The 18,450-nt window shown below is 33.4% G+C and overlaps 1 protein-coding gene across 1 annotated transcript in view; it reads left to right on the forward strand.

Moving 5' to 3' along the window:
- Positions 1–18,450, forward strand: part of LIPI (lipase I) — a 60,575-nt gene that overhangs the window by 451 nt on the left and 41,674 nt on the right. Inside the window, exon 2 of the mRNA XM_032877988.1 lies at positions 2,677–2,783. Within this exon, the coding sequence (XP_032733879.1) occupies positions 2,677–2,783 (107 nt within the window). The remainder of the gene's footprint in view (positions 1–2,676; positions 2,784–18,450) is intronic.

Genomic DNA, 18,450 nt, shown 5'->3' on the forward strand with positions numbered 1-18,450 from the left:
CTTTTTTATATAAAATACTTTATATAAAATACTTCTATACAAGATACTTTTTATACAGTATAAAATACTTTTTTGAAACAGTAAATCCTGCACGCCTAGATGTGGATGTGAAATATAACAGAGTCCTAGAATTAAAGGTTATTTACCTAGGAAGCGCGCCCGAGAGAAGTCTTTGAAAATGGGCCACAGAGGTTTTAGGTGGACGCCAGAAGGCATTTGAAAATTGAAAAAACGGCCTCTACCGAGGAACACTACCAAGAGTATAGCAAGTTTTGTGACTGAAGCCTGAAGTTATGAGGATGGAATCCCGCTTGTAGCGGGAGTCAGTGTTTATACTTTGTATCACGGCTGTACTTTATATACAGTGGGTGAGTAATCCTTGAGGAGGGTTAGGGGAAAAAAAAAATCCTAAAAAAAAAAAAAAAAAAAAAAAAGAAAGGGAGAAGAAAACCCACTCAGAATCTCAGTAGATAGATAAATCAACTGTCTACTGTTAACTTGGCTTCCTTTCTGAAGAATCCATAGGTCTATGAAAGACCTGAAATTATCCTATGAATATACAAGTAATCAGGACATCATTTGGCTGTTAGGAGTGGTGATAATTCACTTTGCCTTGAAGGAGGCATGAGTATATGTGGTTGGTGGACCAAAAAAAGCCCCATCTTTTCTAATGAAAAGGAACACATCTTTGGAACCCTGATTTCTAATTAACTCTGACATTAATTTTATGACTTTAAGCAATTTCTCTTTTTGGAACTCAAGTTCTATTTCTTAAGGAGTGGGTAGGGTTAATGTAATTACAGTACTTCATTTAGTAGGTATTTTTTGAATGCTTGCTATGTGCCAGGCACTGTCTTTAATCCTTGGGGAGCAAAGGTTTAAGTATAAAGATATTAAAGCCTTCAGCATAAGGAGAGAGACAGACTTCTCAACAAAATCATGGTTCAGTAACTTTAGTAGTCACCTTCTGTCCATATCCTAAGGATGTAAGTCCTGTCTCCGTTTTTCCTTTCTTCCTTTCTTCAACATTGTTGTGGTACAGTAAAAGGGGATTAAGGAAACTAACATATTGCAGTTGTATAACAAATATATGTTGATCAAGTGAATGGATACATGAAGGTCTCAGTTATGTGTAATACTATTGATTTTAAATTCATTTTATATCATAAATCTTACCCAAATGAACATATTCCTTCTTTAACTTCCCCTCAGTCACAGCTGATACGGGAGTTGGATCTTCAGGTTTCATTGTAAAATTTGTAGTGTACATATCTGATTGTGAATGATAGAAGCTTTTAGCTGTATTTATAGATAATTAACCATATTGTTTTGCTATACTGAAGTTTGCATCATACTTTTTTTTAAAAAACAAATATGTATGATTTTAGCATTCTTATCACATCCTTTTTTCTTTTGGCAGGACCTGAGTTTATGGTGTTTAGACTTCTAGAGTACTTTTTTAGTACTATAAGCTCTGAAAGTCAGCTCATGCAGTCAGCTGTTTATTATTCAGAATTTGACCTAAATATGTATCATTTTTCTAATTTAGGCTTACTGTATTTCCTAACTTATATTGAATAAGTAACACATGGTAATGAACCTAGCAGTAGCTAAAAAATAATTTATTCTCGGCATTTCTTGGACCATTAGTCAAATATAAGATTTAATGGATTAAATGTGTGTAATACTATAAAGAATTAGCCTTTCTTCACTCATATCAGGATGTTTTATACCCCTAACTTCATGTATTCAAAAATGAAAATGTTTATATATAATATATAAAATTATAAGTTATGTATATAAACCTGTCTATCTATCTATCTAAAACAAGAGCTTCTTTCTTCCTTTCTTTGCCCAACTGACTCTTAACTCTTTTTTACAGTCCAGCCCAGGCAGCATCTCCTACAAGGCTTGTCTGAACTCTGCATTCTAGATTAGCTGGCTTCCCTGCTGTGTGGTGCCACGGTTCCCTAGACATACCTTTTTCAAGCCCTCCTCACTGTGAATTTCTATAGGGTAAATATAATTCAGTACCTAGGACAATCCCTGACATACCTGTGGATGTATCTTAAATAGTTGTTGACATGATACAGTTTGAATAAATGAACGTCTTTACTTTTTGTGTTCAACTACATTATGCCCAGAAATCAGTACATGCTTAATAAAAGTTGCATAAATGAATGAGTGAATGGAGAATCTTGATCAAATAGTGTTAAGGGACTCTAGTGGATGCTTTTGCTAAAATTGACCTCACTTTTGTCTTCACTTTTTTCCTATCTTTGTTTTTTCTTTATTCTGATTATCCTAACCATATTTGTCCCAAGTAAATAGAGCTTTTTTTGTTTTACTTGTTTTAGATGCTTATGGTAAAGAAATATTTTTAATGCTTAAAGAAATAAAGTAAAAAAACATCAATAAGTCTACCATGCAGGGATAAACATTTTGGAGGAAAACCTAACTTTGATCTATGCATATATATGTAAAACATATTTTAGGAAAATAAATTTTACTCTACATATTATTTTGTAGCTTGCCTTTTCTCCCCTTGAACTATGGAATGGAGACTTTCTATACCATTAATATTGATTTATCTACATCATTAATTTTAATCAACAGTATATACATAATTAGACCAATACCCCACTGTTGGACATTTACATTATTTCCCTTTTTTAGCCATTATAAAAATGCTGAGATTAACATCCTTGCTCATATGTCTTTGTGCACATGGGTTAGTACTTCTGTGGGAAAATATCTTGGACATTTGATTGCTGAATCAAAGGGTAAGACCATTAAATATTTTGACACATATTTCTAATTTATACAAAAAGATTGTACCAAAATAAATTCTTATAAACAATGACTCCCCCATCTCCAGTATACACTGCTTAACTTTCCATTATAAGTACTGTAAAGTGCCTGGTAGAAGTGTACATGGTACACAGGTTTCAATCAGTTTTAATCCACTGAGCCACCCAGGTCTCCCTCACAGGGCTCAATCAATTTTATATCTTTATCCTTATCATCCTCATTATCACTTTTATCATATTATTTATATTGTATCTATGTCTGTAAACTTAAAGTCAGTTTTTATTTTGAAGGAGCACTAAGTAAGCATGGAAATATTCTCTTACTAAACTATGGACACTTTATATAATTTGCCATTTCTCAGTATTTTGCTATTTAATGCAATGGATGGTAATTTCAATTTTATTACTACCAACAGTAAGTAAAAACTATGAAAATAGTATAGTTTTTTACATTTTGAAATTCTGCTATGTAGCGTACTGTTTTACATGCCAAGTTGATATTTTCAATATGAGCTCTTCAGAATAGTTGAGATGAAAATAATGTATAAAATTAATATTTCAGAGTCACATTAAAAGCACTAGATAAAAGAAAAATGTTAAATAGAAAAGATTTGTCTTTTAATTTAAGTATAAACTTGTTAAGAATCTCTTTTAACATGTATGACATTTATATTACCTTTCTTCCCTCATTGCAAAATGATGTGGTTTATTCCTATCTTTGTTAGCGAAGTGCATTGGTGGTCTCCAGTTAAATTATAGTAGTGGGCTCACATAAAAAGTAAAGTCTCATATAAAGTAAAGTCTCACATAAAATCCCTGGAGATCAAATAGTTTAAATTGATGGTTTTTAAATTTTTCATGGTTTTTAAATGAATACCTCATTTTGTTTGTGGATTCTTTGAAATACCTCCCAGACCTTGATTAGTTTCTGCTGATAAATGATATGAATTAGGGACTTCTGATCTTGAAATATCTTTGGAAATTTACAGAGACTTGAATTTACAAAAAAAAAAAAAACAAACTTAATTTTTGAACTGATCACGCATGTACTTACAACAGTTCTCCATTTTCCAGACCTACTAACGTCTATTCCTGGAAGGAAAATAAAGGGGAAAATGGAGTTAACATCTGGGGGGGAAAAATCCCATAATTTTAAAATGTTTGTTAAATTAAAAACAAAAATATTTTTTATTTTCCAATTGTAGAACTCAAGGGCAACCCAGCATTTTAGAATTTTAAAATAGCCACTGAGTTTAGGTTGCAAAATTACACAAACATGAAAAAGCCATATTTTATATTTGACAGCTTGATGGATATGGATTTTATTATTGATTTTATGGTATATGAAGACAACTTCGTTTGTAATCAAAATGAACATAAACCACAATGTTTTCTGACTCTCCATTTCTAGCATTTTTTAACATCACATTTACTCTAGGCTTTGCACAGACATATTCTTCTTGACCACTTCTGAAATCTTGAGGTTAAGAGGAATAAAGAAAGATATAATTAGTTTTTCTTTCCCTTAAATTTAACTTGGGCTGTTGTTGGTGACTTCTTAGAGTTTTTGACTTAAAAATCCTCTCACCACCACAAGCCAGATAAGAGAAGACAAACTACCTTACCTTTTCTACAAACAGGGAGGAGCAAAAGGTCAGGAATCTTTTATGCTAAAACCTACCAGACTCTGACAATCTTACCAAAGAGAAACCTTAATGAATTTCAGAATTTCTTTTTTGCTGAGTCAGAGTGCTGCTTTTACTTTTATTGGATTCCAAATGAAAGTATACATTTTTCTCTGTTTGATGTGCTGGGCAGAATCTGGTAAGAACTAAATGATTTGATTTATCTTACCAAATTGTGTGTAAGATAATTAGTACAGTCTTATGAATCTGGGATAGAGAATTTTATGACATCATAGTATGAAAAAAAAATAGTATGATTTGGGTACTAATTATATCAAATGGGTAATTATGAAGAAAGTTTGTATATATATGTGTGTTTATGTGTGTTTCTTAAATTGTGTATTCTGTATTTTATTTACTTTCTAGAAAATTAATAACTAGAAATCCTTTTACAGGAAGATGTAAATAGAGAACAGAAAAATTCAAAAGAAAGAATAATTCAATAATAGAGAAATTAACTCAATATTTGAGAATCATGACTTACTAAACGTTTCAATTTCAGTGCTCAAGTAATCTTACTTTTGAGGAAACTTTTTACATAGCTAAGTTGCTAATTGCCAAGCAAACAAAGTAAACATACCTCAACTTTTTTTTTTTAAACCTATTATGCTAAAGTATAACAAAACAAAAACAAAAATGGGTTTAGAGTAATAAAATATAATTTTATTCTCCTGGTTTACTGGTTTATAGTAATAAAGTTTATTAATATTGGTGATATCATTTACTTCTTTCTGGTAATAAAGTAGAACTAGAAATACTTGTTCTACTTTGTGATAATAAGTAACAAATTTAAAATTCATGATGAATAGATTTTTGTGCCTTTGCAAAGACAGATGATTTTCTTTATTTTAAATTTCCTTTTAGAAAAAAATTCCTGAATGCATCCTTGAATAACCTTAAAATATCACCTAGAAATTCAAATTATTTCTTGTTTCTTTTCAATTGGATATTTGGGTTGATCAAATTCTAGAAATGTTTGAATTTTATAAGCAAATGCAGAATCTAAGTGATATTATTATACAGTTTATCATATTTTCCTCATTTAGATGTTTCTTGATAAGCATTTATATATTTGTATAATGTATGATATTGGCATCTTAATTTAGAAGTCAGAGAAATTTGAAGTCTAGCCCCCTAACTTTGTGTCATTTCTTATTTGCATTATTTTAGAATCATAGTTTATACTCCAAACTCCTGTGGCAAACTTTCTAAGATTATTGTTTTGATTAGTACTTAGGAATTACCTAAATTTTCAATTGGGAAAACTCTGATATAATTACTGTGTATGTTTCTGTCTCTGTTGACTGAAATAGAATAGCAGGCCCTTTAGATATTAATGACAGTAAATAGAAAATAAGGAAATTAAAGATTTCATTTATTCTCGAAATCATTTGTAACCCATGCAAACTCTTGGTGCTCCCTCTCATTTTCCTGGAAATCCCACATGCTTAGGAAATTGTTGAATTTTCAGTAATTAATTTCATATAAGTATGTTTTATTCAAATTATAATTTCCCCTTCCTTCTCCACTAGAGATTTTGATATGTGCCTCTTAGAGAGCCCGCCTCACATTCCACAACGTGAAAATCATTACATGATTGCATCTCCCTTCAAAAAAGGAAAAAAAAAATTCTGAAAACCTGGGATTATCAGATGTTTTAAACATTTTTAAATGGAGGGGTGTCTGGGTGGCTTAGTGGGTTAAGCTGCTAGCCAACCCTTGATTTCCTCTCAGGTCGTGATCTCAGGGTCCTGGAATCAGCCCTATGTGGGAGCCCCATGGGGAGCCCATATCCGCTTCTCAGGTAGGGCTCCCCATGGGGCTCCATGCTCTGCAGGGAGTCTGCCTGAGTATTCTCTCTCTCTTGCTCTCCCTCTACCCTTTCCCCCAGCTCACACTCTCTCTTTCTCTCCTTGAAATAAATACCTAAAAAAAAAAATTTTTTAATGGAATAAAAGGGGAATGGAGAGATAACTGAACCAACTGTTTACAGATTTGTATCTATATGCACATATATTCAAGTTATATTCATATATAGTCTTAGTACAGTTTCCGATTCATAGTAAGTGCTTAAATGGTAGTTGTAGTTATAAGGGTCAGCAAATAATTCTGTATCAGGCCAGATGGTCAACATTTTAGGCTTTGAAGGCCATGCAGTCTCTGCTGAATCTAATCAGCTCTGTCGTTATAATACGGAAACTGCTGTAGACAATTCATAAACTAATGAGTCTGGTTGTGTTCTAATAAAATTTATTATAGACAGTAATATTTGAATTCGTTGCAACCTTGACATGTCACAGGATATTATTATTTTAATTTTTTTCCACCATTTAGAAATGTAAAAACCTGCCTTATCTTGCCAGCCAGATTTGGCCCTCAGGCCGTAGTTTGCCAAATCTCCTGTTCCCGTAACTTGGAAGAGATGTTAAAGATACTTAATTCTTCTTTCTTGTTTTACAGTTGAGGACAGTGAAATTCAGAAAAACTGAGTCATTTTTCTAAGATAACAATTGTAATATGCAATATAAAATACTCTGGAATCTTGTTTGATTTAGAGATTTTTATCCTCAGGCTGGAAGTGAGGCCCAAGATTCTGCAATTCTGATAAACTCCCAGTTAACGCCTGTGGGTGTGTGGAACTACACTTTGAGAGGGGAGAGTGTCGAAATTTGTAGAACTTAGTAGGCTTTGCAGGGCAGTGATCTTTCCAAAACCCAAGGCACTCAGCTCATTGGCTCAACAAATTCATCATTATTTTTCTCTACATTGTATACAAATTCATATATTTGTCTAAACATTTTATGAAATTTGTATAAGTTTGTATAATTTGTATTAAAAAATCTCATGTGACTAGTAATTTACCTCTACTGATTTGCTAAAATCACCTGCCTACAAGCAGCTTTAGTACGAAAGTTTAAGATAAGGGTAACCTTCAAGAACATGGAATTTACATTTAAAAGATCCAGATTCAAGTCCTGCGGGCTTGTTTTATCAAGGCCAAATCACTTAAGCTCTGTGAACCTCGGTTTCCTCATTTTTAAGTGGTAGTGAAAGTCATAATGCTGTCTCCCGGCGTGGCAAAGCTCAGAGGAGGTAACACAAGTGTGTGATTTGGTCAATTATAAATCAGGGTAGTATAATCCACTGTGTTTTCTTCCATGTACATTTTCTCTGTAATTGTCTCAAAGTACTTGCCAGGTGCAGGCCTTCACATTACACAGTTGGGGTAGACCTGTATGGACTATGGGTATCAGAGTCCCCTGGGGTATGCATTTTAAAATGCAGATTTCCCTACCAAATCAGAATCTCTGGGCATGTATCATTTTAAACAAACTTTTCCAGTCTTTTTAACCCTCCTTTTTAAACCCATGCTTGAGAATTCTTGATCTAAAGACTTACCAGACATCTACTTTATTTTGTTTGTGTAGTCAACTTCATTTTCCACAACTTTCCGAACGTTGATTTGCCCATTTGGAAGAGTTACTGATGGAATATCGTGGTTACTTATGACTTGTTAAATCATGTGTATTTTCTAAATGTGCTCTGATTATTTCAGAACCCGAAGATTAAACATACTTTTACCTCTTATTTTGCCTTCTGCCCCTTGCCTTCAGATATACTAAAGTTCTGGCTACAATTTTGCGTCTTAATTGGCTCTGCGACCATATAAACCTGTGTTTTTGTAGGCACAAGGTCAGTCTTTTGTTTCATACCTGACAGTTTGCTGGCCCCAAAAGATCTTCATTCTTTTTTTGCACATGAAGATAATGGAGCTAGTGAATTTAGGTTGCTGAACTCTTTGCATGATCATTTGTGCCATGAGTATGGTTGTGCTTTTCGGATGTCACTCATAAGTGTTCTTTAATTATGCGATCTTCATATATAAAACAAGGGACAGGATAGCAAATACAAAGCAGCACAGTGCCTGACTTGGAGTGAGTGCTGAATAACCACTAAGCATTACTACTATCGTTGATGGTATTGTTAACGCTGTTAACAAATATGTATTGTTTTCAGAAATGAGGAAAAGGAAAGAAGAGGTTTTCATGGAGTCTTTTGAGGGTGAAAGTGGGGTTTCAGAGGAGTATCAGAGGAAGTCGAGTTAAACCTTTCCAGGATGTGTTAGCTTTTTTTGTTGGCTTTTTTTGGCTGGGTTTTGAGGCTCCTCTATTACTGACTTGGTCAACATTCAGAGCTGCAAGGCAAGGGGCACCTGGTGGCTCAGTGGGTTAAGCGTTTGCCTTCGGCTCAGGTCATGATCCCGGAATTCTGGGATCAAGCACCTCATCAAGCTCCCTCCTTGGGGTGGAGAGGAGGGGGATCTGCTTCTGTGTACTTAGTTGACCACTAAATAATCACTGTTAAAAATCCCATGATAAACATTGATGTTAATAGCCAATGGGTATAATAATAAAAATGATATGGGAATATTATTTTAATTAATCTTTGATTTTTAAGAAGATTAAGCACACTTTGAGGACTTAATGAGCCATTTTCCTACTTTATTTTATAAATATCTGTTTATATCTTTCTCTTGATATTCAGTTGGTTATTTTCTTCCTTTGTATTTTATATGTAAATATATCAATTTCCTTCATACCTTGCATTGAAAATACCCTAGCTTATATATTCTTATCTTTTGGCTAGTGTACAGTGTTTATGCACAGAAGTTTGAAATTTATGTGCTGTGAAATTTATTAGTCTCATACTTTATAGTTTCTTTTGTTTTTATGCTAGAAAGTCATTCCTTGAACTAAAATCATGCACATATTGACTATATTCTTCTAGTTCATATCATTTAACATTTCTAGAATCAATTATCCTAGTCCTTGTTTATTTAAAAATCTATTATCTTTGATTATGAATTGCCATCTTTATCATGGGTAATATTGTTTATTTCTGGGTGTTACCATTCTGTTTCAATCTGTGTATCAATTCTTGATTCAGTTTCAGGGGCTTCTTTTTAATCGGTTTATAATATAAACATAATTTTAATAATTTTTATGATTTTATTATCATACCTGACAGTTTGCTGTTTTTGTTGTAATGTTATAGCCGTTTGCTATAAAATTATGATTTTATTATCTTTAAAAAATCATTTATTTTCTTTGGGCATTTATTCCCTTCCTGGAGACATCTCATTGCGACCTTAATTTAGAATCACATTACCCATATAAGTTAATATGAGTCTAATTGATTTTGTAATATCTCTTCCTTTCTGGATCATGGTGTATCTCAGTGTTTATTCAGATCTTTTCTGTTCCTATGTAAGGTTTTTAAGCTTTGTAGTTTTCTTTTAAGGGTATTCTATTTTTCTTTTTTCCCTTTGGTCTTCTTTTCTCTGTCTCTTCCTCCTTTTCTTCATCTCTCCCTCTCCTCTTTTTCTCTTCCTCTTTTCAAAGAGCTAGTTAACTTGCAAATCATAGGAACCTGGTTCAAACTAGCTAAGGAAAGAAGAAATGTATTACCTCATATAACTGAAAAATTTTACACTAAATACCACTGGATCCGATACTGGAAAAAAATGATTACCATCTGTAGCTTCAGGATGTGTTTCCTTATAGCTTGAAATCTGGAAGGAAGGAAGCCACTTCTCTCTTAACTTCCCCCAAAAGGTCCTAAATGGACCTGTTTGAATTTCATATCCTCCTGTGGTCTAATCCTGGGTGTAGGCTGATTGCGCATTCAGATTGGCCCTGGATGAAGGGAGAGCATGTCTTTATGGTGAGTTCCAAAAATTCACATAGTGTTGGGGTGTGGGGAAGTTTTCAAAAAGAAAAGCTGGAGAGCTGAGAAAATATAAAATATATTTACAATATTAATAATTATATTTTTGTGTGTTTTAATACTTTTCTTTATTATATTTTGTATTGACTGTTGATAGTATGAGCCAAGGCTAATGGTTTTTGTATATTTATATGTCTATGCTACAACTTCCCACTGGATTAATTTTTTTTAGTTTCTATTTTCATATTTTTAGGTAGAATATTGTATCACATGAGACAATCATGTCAGTATCCAACGATTATATCATATTTCTTTTTCTTATACTATTGCTAAGTTAGAATATGTGGCAGCACATATTTTTATACTTTCTTAATTTTAATGGAAATAATGTCACCAGTGTTTCATCATTAATATGATAATCGCTATTGGAATGAAATAGGTAATATTTTATCATTCTAATAAAATATACTATTTTTAATTATGTAAAATAATGTTAGTTAAAATTAATTTTTCTTGTCCTACTCTTATGCTGTGGACTGTGCTATGGACTCTGGGTGCTTAGTTGTGTATTATTTGGGAATTTTGCTTCAAAATTATTGCTTGAGTTGTAACAATCTCTACTTCACGTATCTATCTGTGGGCATGTTTGTCCTATCTTTGTTATGTTTGATATTAGAGGTGTTCTAGCTTTTAAAAATGATCTACTAAGCTTTGTATGTTTTCACACTTTGTAAAAAAGTTGACATTTGCTGTAAGTTTTAACTTAATTATTGAGATTATATTGAGGTTATTGAGGTTATAACATAATACGATAAAATATTCTCATTTAAGAGTACATTGTGATGAATTTCAAAAAATATGTGCACCACATTTTACATAGCATGTAACAGTCTTATCAGTCAAAATATAAAACCTTTCACTGCATCCCCAAAAGTGAACTCTTTGCAGTTAATCCCCTCTCCATCTCTGGTTCTAAGCAAATCTGCTTTCTGATACTCAAGATTAAATATCCCTTTTCTAGAATTTCATACAAATGGAATCAAACAATGTGTACTTTTTTTCTTGGAGTCTTTTGTTTAGCATCATGTTTTTGAGACTCATCAAGGTTGTTGCATGTACGGACAGTTCATTCCTTTTTATTGCTGGGTAATATTTCATTTTATAGCTATACTACAATTTATATATCTATACTCATTTTGATTGACATGTAGGTTTTTTCCAGTTTGGGTCCTTATGAAAAAAATTTCTATGAATTTATAAATATTGTGGACAAGTGCTTTTCTTTTTCTTTTTTTTTTTCAAAAATTTTTTTTATTTATTTGACAGAGCAAGTGAGCACAAGCAGGGGGAGCAGCAGAGGGCAGGGAGAAACAGACTCCCTGCTGAGCAGGAGGCTTGGTGGACCTCCATCCCAGGACCATGGGATCATGACCTGAGCCAAAGGCAGTCGCTTAACTGACTGAGCCACTGAGGCGCTCCAAGTGTTTCATTTTTCATGGGCTAACAATTGAAAGTGACTTTTTAGGGTCATTTAACATTTTAAGAAACTACTGAACTGTTTTCCAAAATATTGTACCATTTGGTCACTTCCGTCAGCAATGATGGGATCTTGAAGTTGCTTTGTATCTTCACCTCTATTTGGTTTCATCAGTCTTTATAATTTTCGCCATCCTAGTGGGTGTGTAGTGATATATTATTTTGGTTTAATTTATATTTTCCTGGTGATGTATGATGTTGAGCATCCTTTCTTGAGCTTATTGGCCATTATACCATCTTTTGTTAAGTGTCTTCAGTTCTTTTGACAGCTCTTGAATGTTTTACCTGTCTGTGTATATACAAATGTACATTCCCTCTACCCCACATGTACTGGACACAGGTGGTTTTCAGGTGTACATATTGCAAGCCTGCATATTCATATTCTTAACAATGTCCTTCTTCTTTTTTTTAAAGATTTTATTTATTTATTTGAGAGAGACTGTGAGAGAGAACATGAAGCGGGGAGAAGGTCAGAGAGAGGCAGACTCCCCCCATGGAGCTGGGAGTCCAATGTGGGACTCGATCCCGAGACTCCGGGATCATGACCTGAGCTGAAGGCAGTCGCTTAACCAACTGAGCCACCCAGGTGTCCCTAACTATGTCCTTCTAGGAGCAGACGTGTTTCATTATAACAGTGTCCAGTTTATCAGCTTTTTCTTTTACGTGTCCCACTTAACTGTAAACTTGTCTGAGAAATCCTTGCTTACTTCAAAATCATTAATATTTTCTCTCAGTATTTCAGACACGTTGCCTGCTCCCTGCCAGAAAATGAAGCCAAATCAAAGCAAGCAGAATTGAGAGAATGAGAAGGAGAAAAGATGGGTCTCTTTTACACTAGAGCTAATTAAGCTCCCTTAAAATTGAAAGACCTAAAATTGGGGCGCCTGGGTGGCTCAGTGAGTTAAGCCTCTGCCTTCGGCTCAGGTCATGATTTCAGGGTCCTGGGATCGAGCCCTGCATCTGGCTCTCTCCTCGGGGAGCCTGCTTCCCCCTCTTTATCTGCCTGCCTCTCTGCCTACTTGTGATTTCTCTCTCTGTCAAATAAGTAAATAAAATCTTTAAAAAAAAAAAAAAGGACTTAAAATTAAAAGACCCTTCTAGGGTTTCTATTGAACATCCAAGATGTTCTCTAAGGTCCTTTGACTCTGACTTGCCAGAACTTTATTGTCTTTCAGAGCATTTGTGACCTTTGAATTGTTCAGCTTAGAGCTCTTTGTGGAATGTCACCCTCAGCATACATAGGTTTATATCCAGCAACCTACTCATGGGGACCCTGCTGCAGATATCAGAACTCTGCCTCCACACAGCTCCTTCCATTGTGGCATCTGATATAAATTCTAGTTACCCTCCCTAAACTCCCATCTTTCTCCCTGGTTTGGGAACACCACTCTGCTTTCCTTGTGTCCAACCTTCCTGCATGGCAGACTATACCAGGCAGAAAGCTATTAGATTTAGTGTTCAAATAATTTATTTCCTTTCTTTTAGAGATCACAGTTCTGAGCCCTTTGTTGTCCAGTGTCTAAACTTTTATATATACATTTTATCCAGAATTCTAGTTGTTCATAGACATAAGAGGAGTCTGGATATCTTTCATGAAAGGAATTGAAGTCTATAAAGCATAATTGTGATAAAGCATACATAAAAATAACCATTTTAATAATTTCTAACTGTACAGTTCAGTGATCTTAAGTACACTGATATTGGTGTGCAGCCATTGCCACTATCCATCTCCATAACTTTTCTGTTTTTCCAAACTGAAACTCTTTACCTATTAAACAGTAATTCTCCATTTACCTCTCCATCCCAGCCCCTGGCAACCACTATTCTACTTTATGTTTCTATTTGACAACTTTAGGCACCTCATGTAAATGGAATCATATAGTACTTATATTTTTGTGACTGGCTAATTTCAGTTAGTTCTTCCATGTTGTAGCATGTGTCAGAATTTCCTTCTTTTTTAAGGCTGAATAATATTCCATTGTATGTATACACCAGATTTTGTTTATACATTCATCTGTTGACGGGTACTTGGATTGCTTCCTCCTTTTGGTTATTATGAATGATGCTGCTATGAACATGGGCTTATAAGTATGTTTGAAACTCCACTTTCAGTTCTTTTGGGTATATACCTAGAAGTGTAATTTCTAGATTATATGGTTATTTTATTTTTAAATTTTTTAGGAACCACTATACCATTTCCCATCCCCATCAGCAATGGACAGGGTTCCAGTTTTTCCATGTTCTTGCCAACGGTTGTTATTTCCTATTTCTTGATCATGGTCACACTTTTTTTTACTTTCAAATCCTAATGGATTTGAAGTGGTATTTCATTATGGTTTTGATTTACATTTCTTTAATGATGAGTGATATTAAACTTCTTTTCATGTGCTTACTAGCTATTTTTATATCTTTACCTGTAGGTCCATTCAAATATTTTGCCAAATTTTTAATTGGTTGTTTATTTGCTGTTGTTGTCATTATTGAATTATGGGAGAGCTTCATGTATTCTGGATATAAATGCCTTATCAGATATATGATTGGTCAGCATTTTCTCCCATTCCTTGTGTTGCCTTTTCACTCTGTTGATAATGTCCTTCAATACACAAAAGTTTTGAATTTTGATAAAGTATAATTTATCTATTTTTCTTTTATTGCCTGTGCTATTTTTAGTAATGTTCAAAAAATAATGACTTTTTGATCCAAAGTCATTAAGTTTTCTCTTAAGTTTTCTTCTAGGAGTTTTACGATTTTAATTCTATCAGTCTTTTCTTTTTCTCTTGTAAGAGTTTCAACGTAGAGTATATTTTCTCTGATAGAAGTATAGACATCCCAATCTGCTCTTTCCCCACAGTACAGCTTTATTGAAGAATAATTCACAAGTATAATTGTGTATATTTAAATTGTATAATGTGATAATTTGATACACATATACATTGTGGAATGATTGCCAAGATCAAGGTAATTCATACATCCATCTCCTCTCATAATTAAGACTGTGTGTGTGTGTGTGATGAGAATGCTTAAGATTTACTCTCAGCAGCTTTCAAGTTTACAGTATTATTACAGAACCAAAAATACAGTTTCATATTATTAACTATAGTCACCATGCTGCATATTAGACCTCAGAACTTCCTCATCTTACAACTGGAAGTTTGAGCCCTTTGATCTGTATCTCCCCACCTATCCCTCCTGAAGCTCTGGTAAAAAATTTTCTCTCTGTAAAAAATTATTTTACTTAGCATAATGCCCTCTAGTTTTATCCATTTGTTGCAGATGGCGGGATATACTTTTTTATGACTGAATAATACTCTATTATGTATATATACCGCATTTTCTTTATCCATTCATTCACTGGACATTTAGGTTGTATCCCTGCTCTCTTTTGGTAACTTTCTGTGTTGAGTATCTTTTTTTCATCCTAACATTTTCAACCCAGAAGTGTCTTTAGATGTAAAGTGAGTCTCTTATAGATAGCATATAGTTGGATGCTGGCTTTTTATCCACTCTCAATCTGTTTCTTTTTATTGGGGGATTTAATCCATTTACATTTGAAGTTATTACTGATAGGGAAGCACTTATTTTTGTCACTTTGTTGTTTATTATATGTTTTATATGCTTTCTAGTTTATTTTTGTCTTTCATTTCCTCTGTCTTTTATTTGTGTTGATTTTTTGTAGTGACGGGTTTTGATTTTCTTTGTGTGTATTCTATAGATTATTTTCTTTGTGATTATCATATGGATTATATGTAACATCCTAAAGTTATGACAACCTTTCTTAAATTGATACTAACTTAATTTTAAAAAATAGACATCAATAAAAACTTAACTTTTACATAAATAGCTACTTCTTTATAGCTCTGTGCTTTCCTCATTTTCAGTTATTGTGACAAATTTTATCTTTATATTGCATAACATTAACATAGGTTTATAATTATACTAATATATCTGTCTTAAATTCTGTAAAAAATAAAAAGTAGAATTACAAATCAAAATACAAAAATGCTGTTTTTTATATTTGTTTGTGCATTTGCCTTTTCCAGAGCTCTTCATATTTTCATATGACTCTAAGTTACCGTCTAGCATCTTTTCATTTTAACTTGAATGTTCCCATTATCATTTCATGTAGAACAAGTCTGTGGTAATAAACTCCCTCAGCTCTTGTTTGTTTAAGGAAATCTTAATTTTGCTCTCATTTTTGAAGGACAGTTTGCTAGTTATAGAATTGAAGTTAGAAAATTTTTCTCTTCACCAGTTTAAATACATAAATATATCATCTCACTGCCTTCTGGCCTGCAAAGTTTCTGCTGAGAAATTTGACAGTCTTATTGGGGACTCTGCTAAGTTTTTGATACCTAGAACTTTATTTTTCTACTCCTAATTTAATCTACCAGAATTGAGTCTGTTTAATGTTTTTTAGGAGTTTTAATATATACTAGTTAACATTTTTTATCATTTGAAAACTTTTGTTTTTATTTTCTCTACCTAATTAATATTACTGATGTAATCAATTATATGATGTCCCAATAAAGCTAATCAAAATGAAACAAAACAAAAACTCATTCTCTCAGTAGCATATGACTTAAAGAAGTATTACTCACACTGGGTGGGGTAAGGTGGGAATTGATTAGGCAACAACCATCAACTTGGCTTTTTTGCCTCTCTCTCTCCTCTTCTATCAGGCCAGACCAGGGATATTTTCATGGCGATGGCAGAAGTATGAGAGGCCAGATCCATAACATGCAAGCCCATTTCAAGCCTCTGCTTGCATTAGGTCTACCAGGGTCCTATTTTCCATGGCAAACTGTATGTTTGTGCCCATATCAAGAAATGAGGCAAATCACTGATTTATGATAGTAGAAGAATGACTCAAAAGTTACAGGGAAAATGGCATGGATTCAAGAAAGAGTGATGAATTGGAGGCACTCTTATAATCGAGTACACCAACCAGTTTTCCTTTTATTTTACGTTGTGTAGAATATACCTCCCCCATTTCTTTAAAACTTCCTGTGTGCTTCTTAAACTTACAGCTAAGTATTATTTAGAAATATTATTTAAATTCTAGTTAGTTAACATACAATGCAGTGTTGGTTTCAGGAGTAATTTTAGTGATTAATCACTTACAACACCCAGTGCTTATTTTTTGAATGAAATCTGAGATTCTTTGCTTTTTAATGGACAATTTTTATATAATTACATAACTTTATGTATCATATATGTTTTCTTCTCTAGTGTAATTGTGTCATTTTGTTTCATGTTTTCTGTTTTTTCATTTTCTTATCTTTTGTGTATATACACTATTTGCTATACTTTTTTTTAGCGTGTACAAAGTTATGAGTACTGTTTTATATAGCACAGTGGTTAACATTAAGGTTTTCAATATCTTTTTAAAGCCACACTTACCTGTTTATTAAAATTTTTAAAAACTGACGTCATTTGAATCCCCCAGTTAAGGAATTTTTGTACCACACTTACTTTCTCTATACTCCTTTTAACCTATAGTCCCAATAAAGCTAATCAAAATTAGCTTTTACTAATTTTGACTTATACTAATAATTAAATATTCTTAGCAAACATTTGAATAAGAACGCCTTTGATATTGCATGTATGTTTCACTCAGTTTTATAATATATACCTATTTCCATGTGAACTTTTGATCTTATAGTAATACTATGAGTTTCTGTGAATCTTGTCTTCAGTAAATCTGACATTTATTTACCAGCGATGATGTCAGGAACTGTACTATGTCATTTATGAGTGGTGTACTTTAGGAAGGATATAAAATCATTAGGCCACAAACTTTTTTCCCTTATAACTTTCATTCATTACACTTTTATCTGTCTAATGTATTGTTTTGGAAGGCAAATCTGAAGTCATCATGACTTCATTCGTCTAATTTAACCTGGATATTCTGCCTTGATGTTTTTAGAATATTTTTCTCTTTCTCAGTTGGTTAAGCATCTGCCTTCAGCTCAGGTCGTGATCCCAGGTTCCTGGGGTGCAGTCCCATATCAGGCTCCTTGCTGAGCAGGGAGCCTGCTTCTTCCTCTGACTGCTGCTCCTGCTGCATGTGCACTCTCCTGCTCTCTCTCTCTCTGATCATTCAATCAATCAATCAATCAATCAAAAAAACCAAACTAGTTTCTAGGAAGCCTTTTCGTGAGTCTGATTAACTGCTTTGCTCTAGATTGTGATGTGTCTTTTCAGTTTGCACACCCTGGAATGCAGTTATTTCCTTAGTCATTATAAATGCAGCCCTCTCCCTCTCCAGTTCCTTCCCCCCAGGGCCACAGTGATTATTTTTAACTTCTTGTCACTTAATCATCACTTCCTGTCCCATATCTGTGTTTCCCTTCATAATTCAAATCTTTCTTCCTTCATTTCTTACTGTCAGGTGAGCATTCCATGTTTTAGCACATGTAATACAAATTTTTATTTTACACTTGCATTTTTTCTTTTCTTGAGTTGTAGTATCTCATTATTCCACTTTTCATTTTATGCTATTGTTTTTTTACCTCAGCAAATATTCTCTTGATGTCCTCCTATTTTTGAGACATGATTTTTCTTGTATAGGAATGAGAGTGCTATTGAATTTTCTGCAACTACTGCTACATCGGGCAGTAGATAATAGATTGCTCTGTTGATTGTTTCAGGTGATTTTGGTCCCTTACTTTATCAGAGAGATCCTATTTTTT

Source organism: Lontra canadensis, unplaced genomic scaffold (assembly GCF_010015895.1).
Source record: "Lontra canadensis isolate GAN:19392208 unplaced genomic scaffold, GSC_riverotter_1.0 scaffold62, whole genome shotgun sequence".
Taxonomy (NCBI): Eukaryota; Metazoa; Chordata; class Mammalia; order Carnivora; family Mustelidae; genus Lontra; species Lontra canadensis.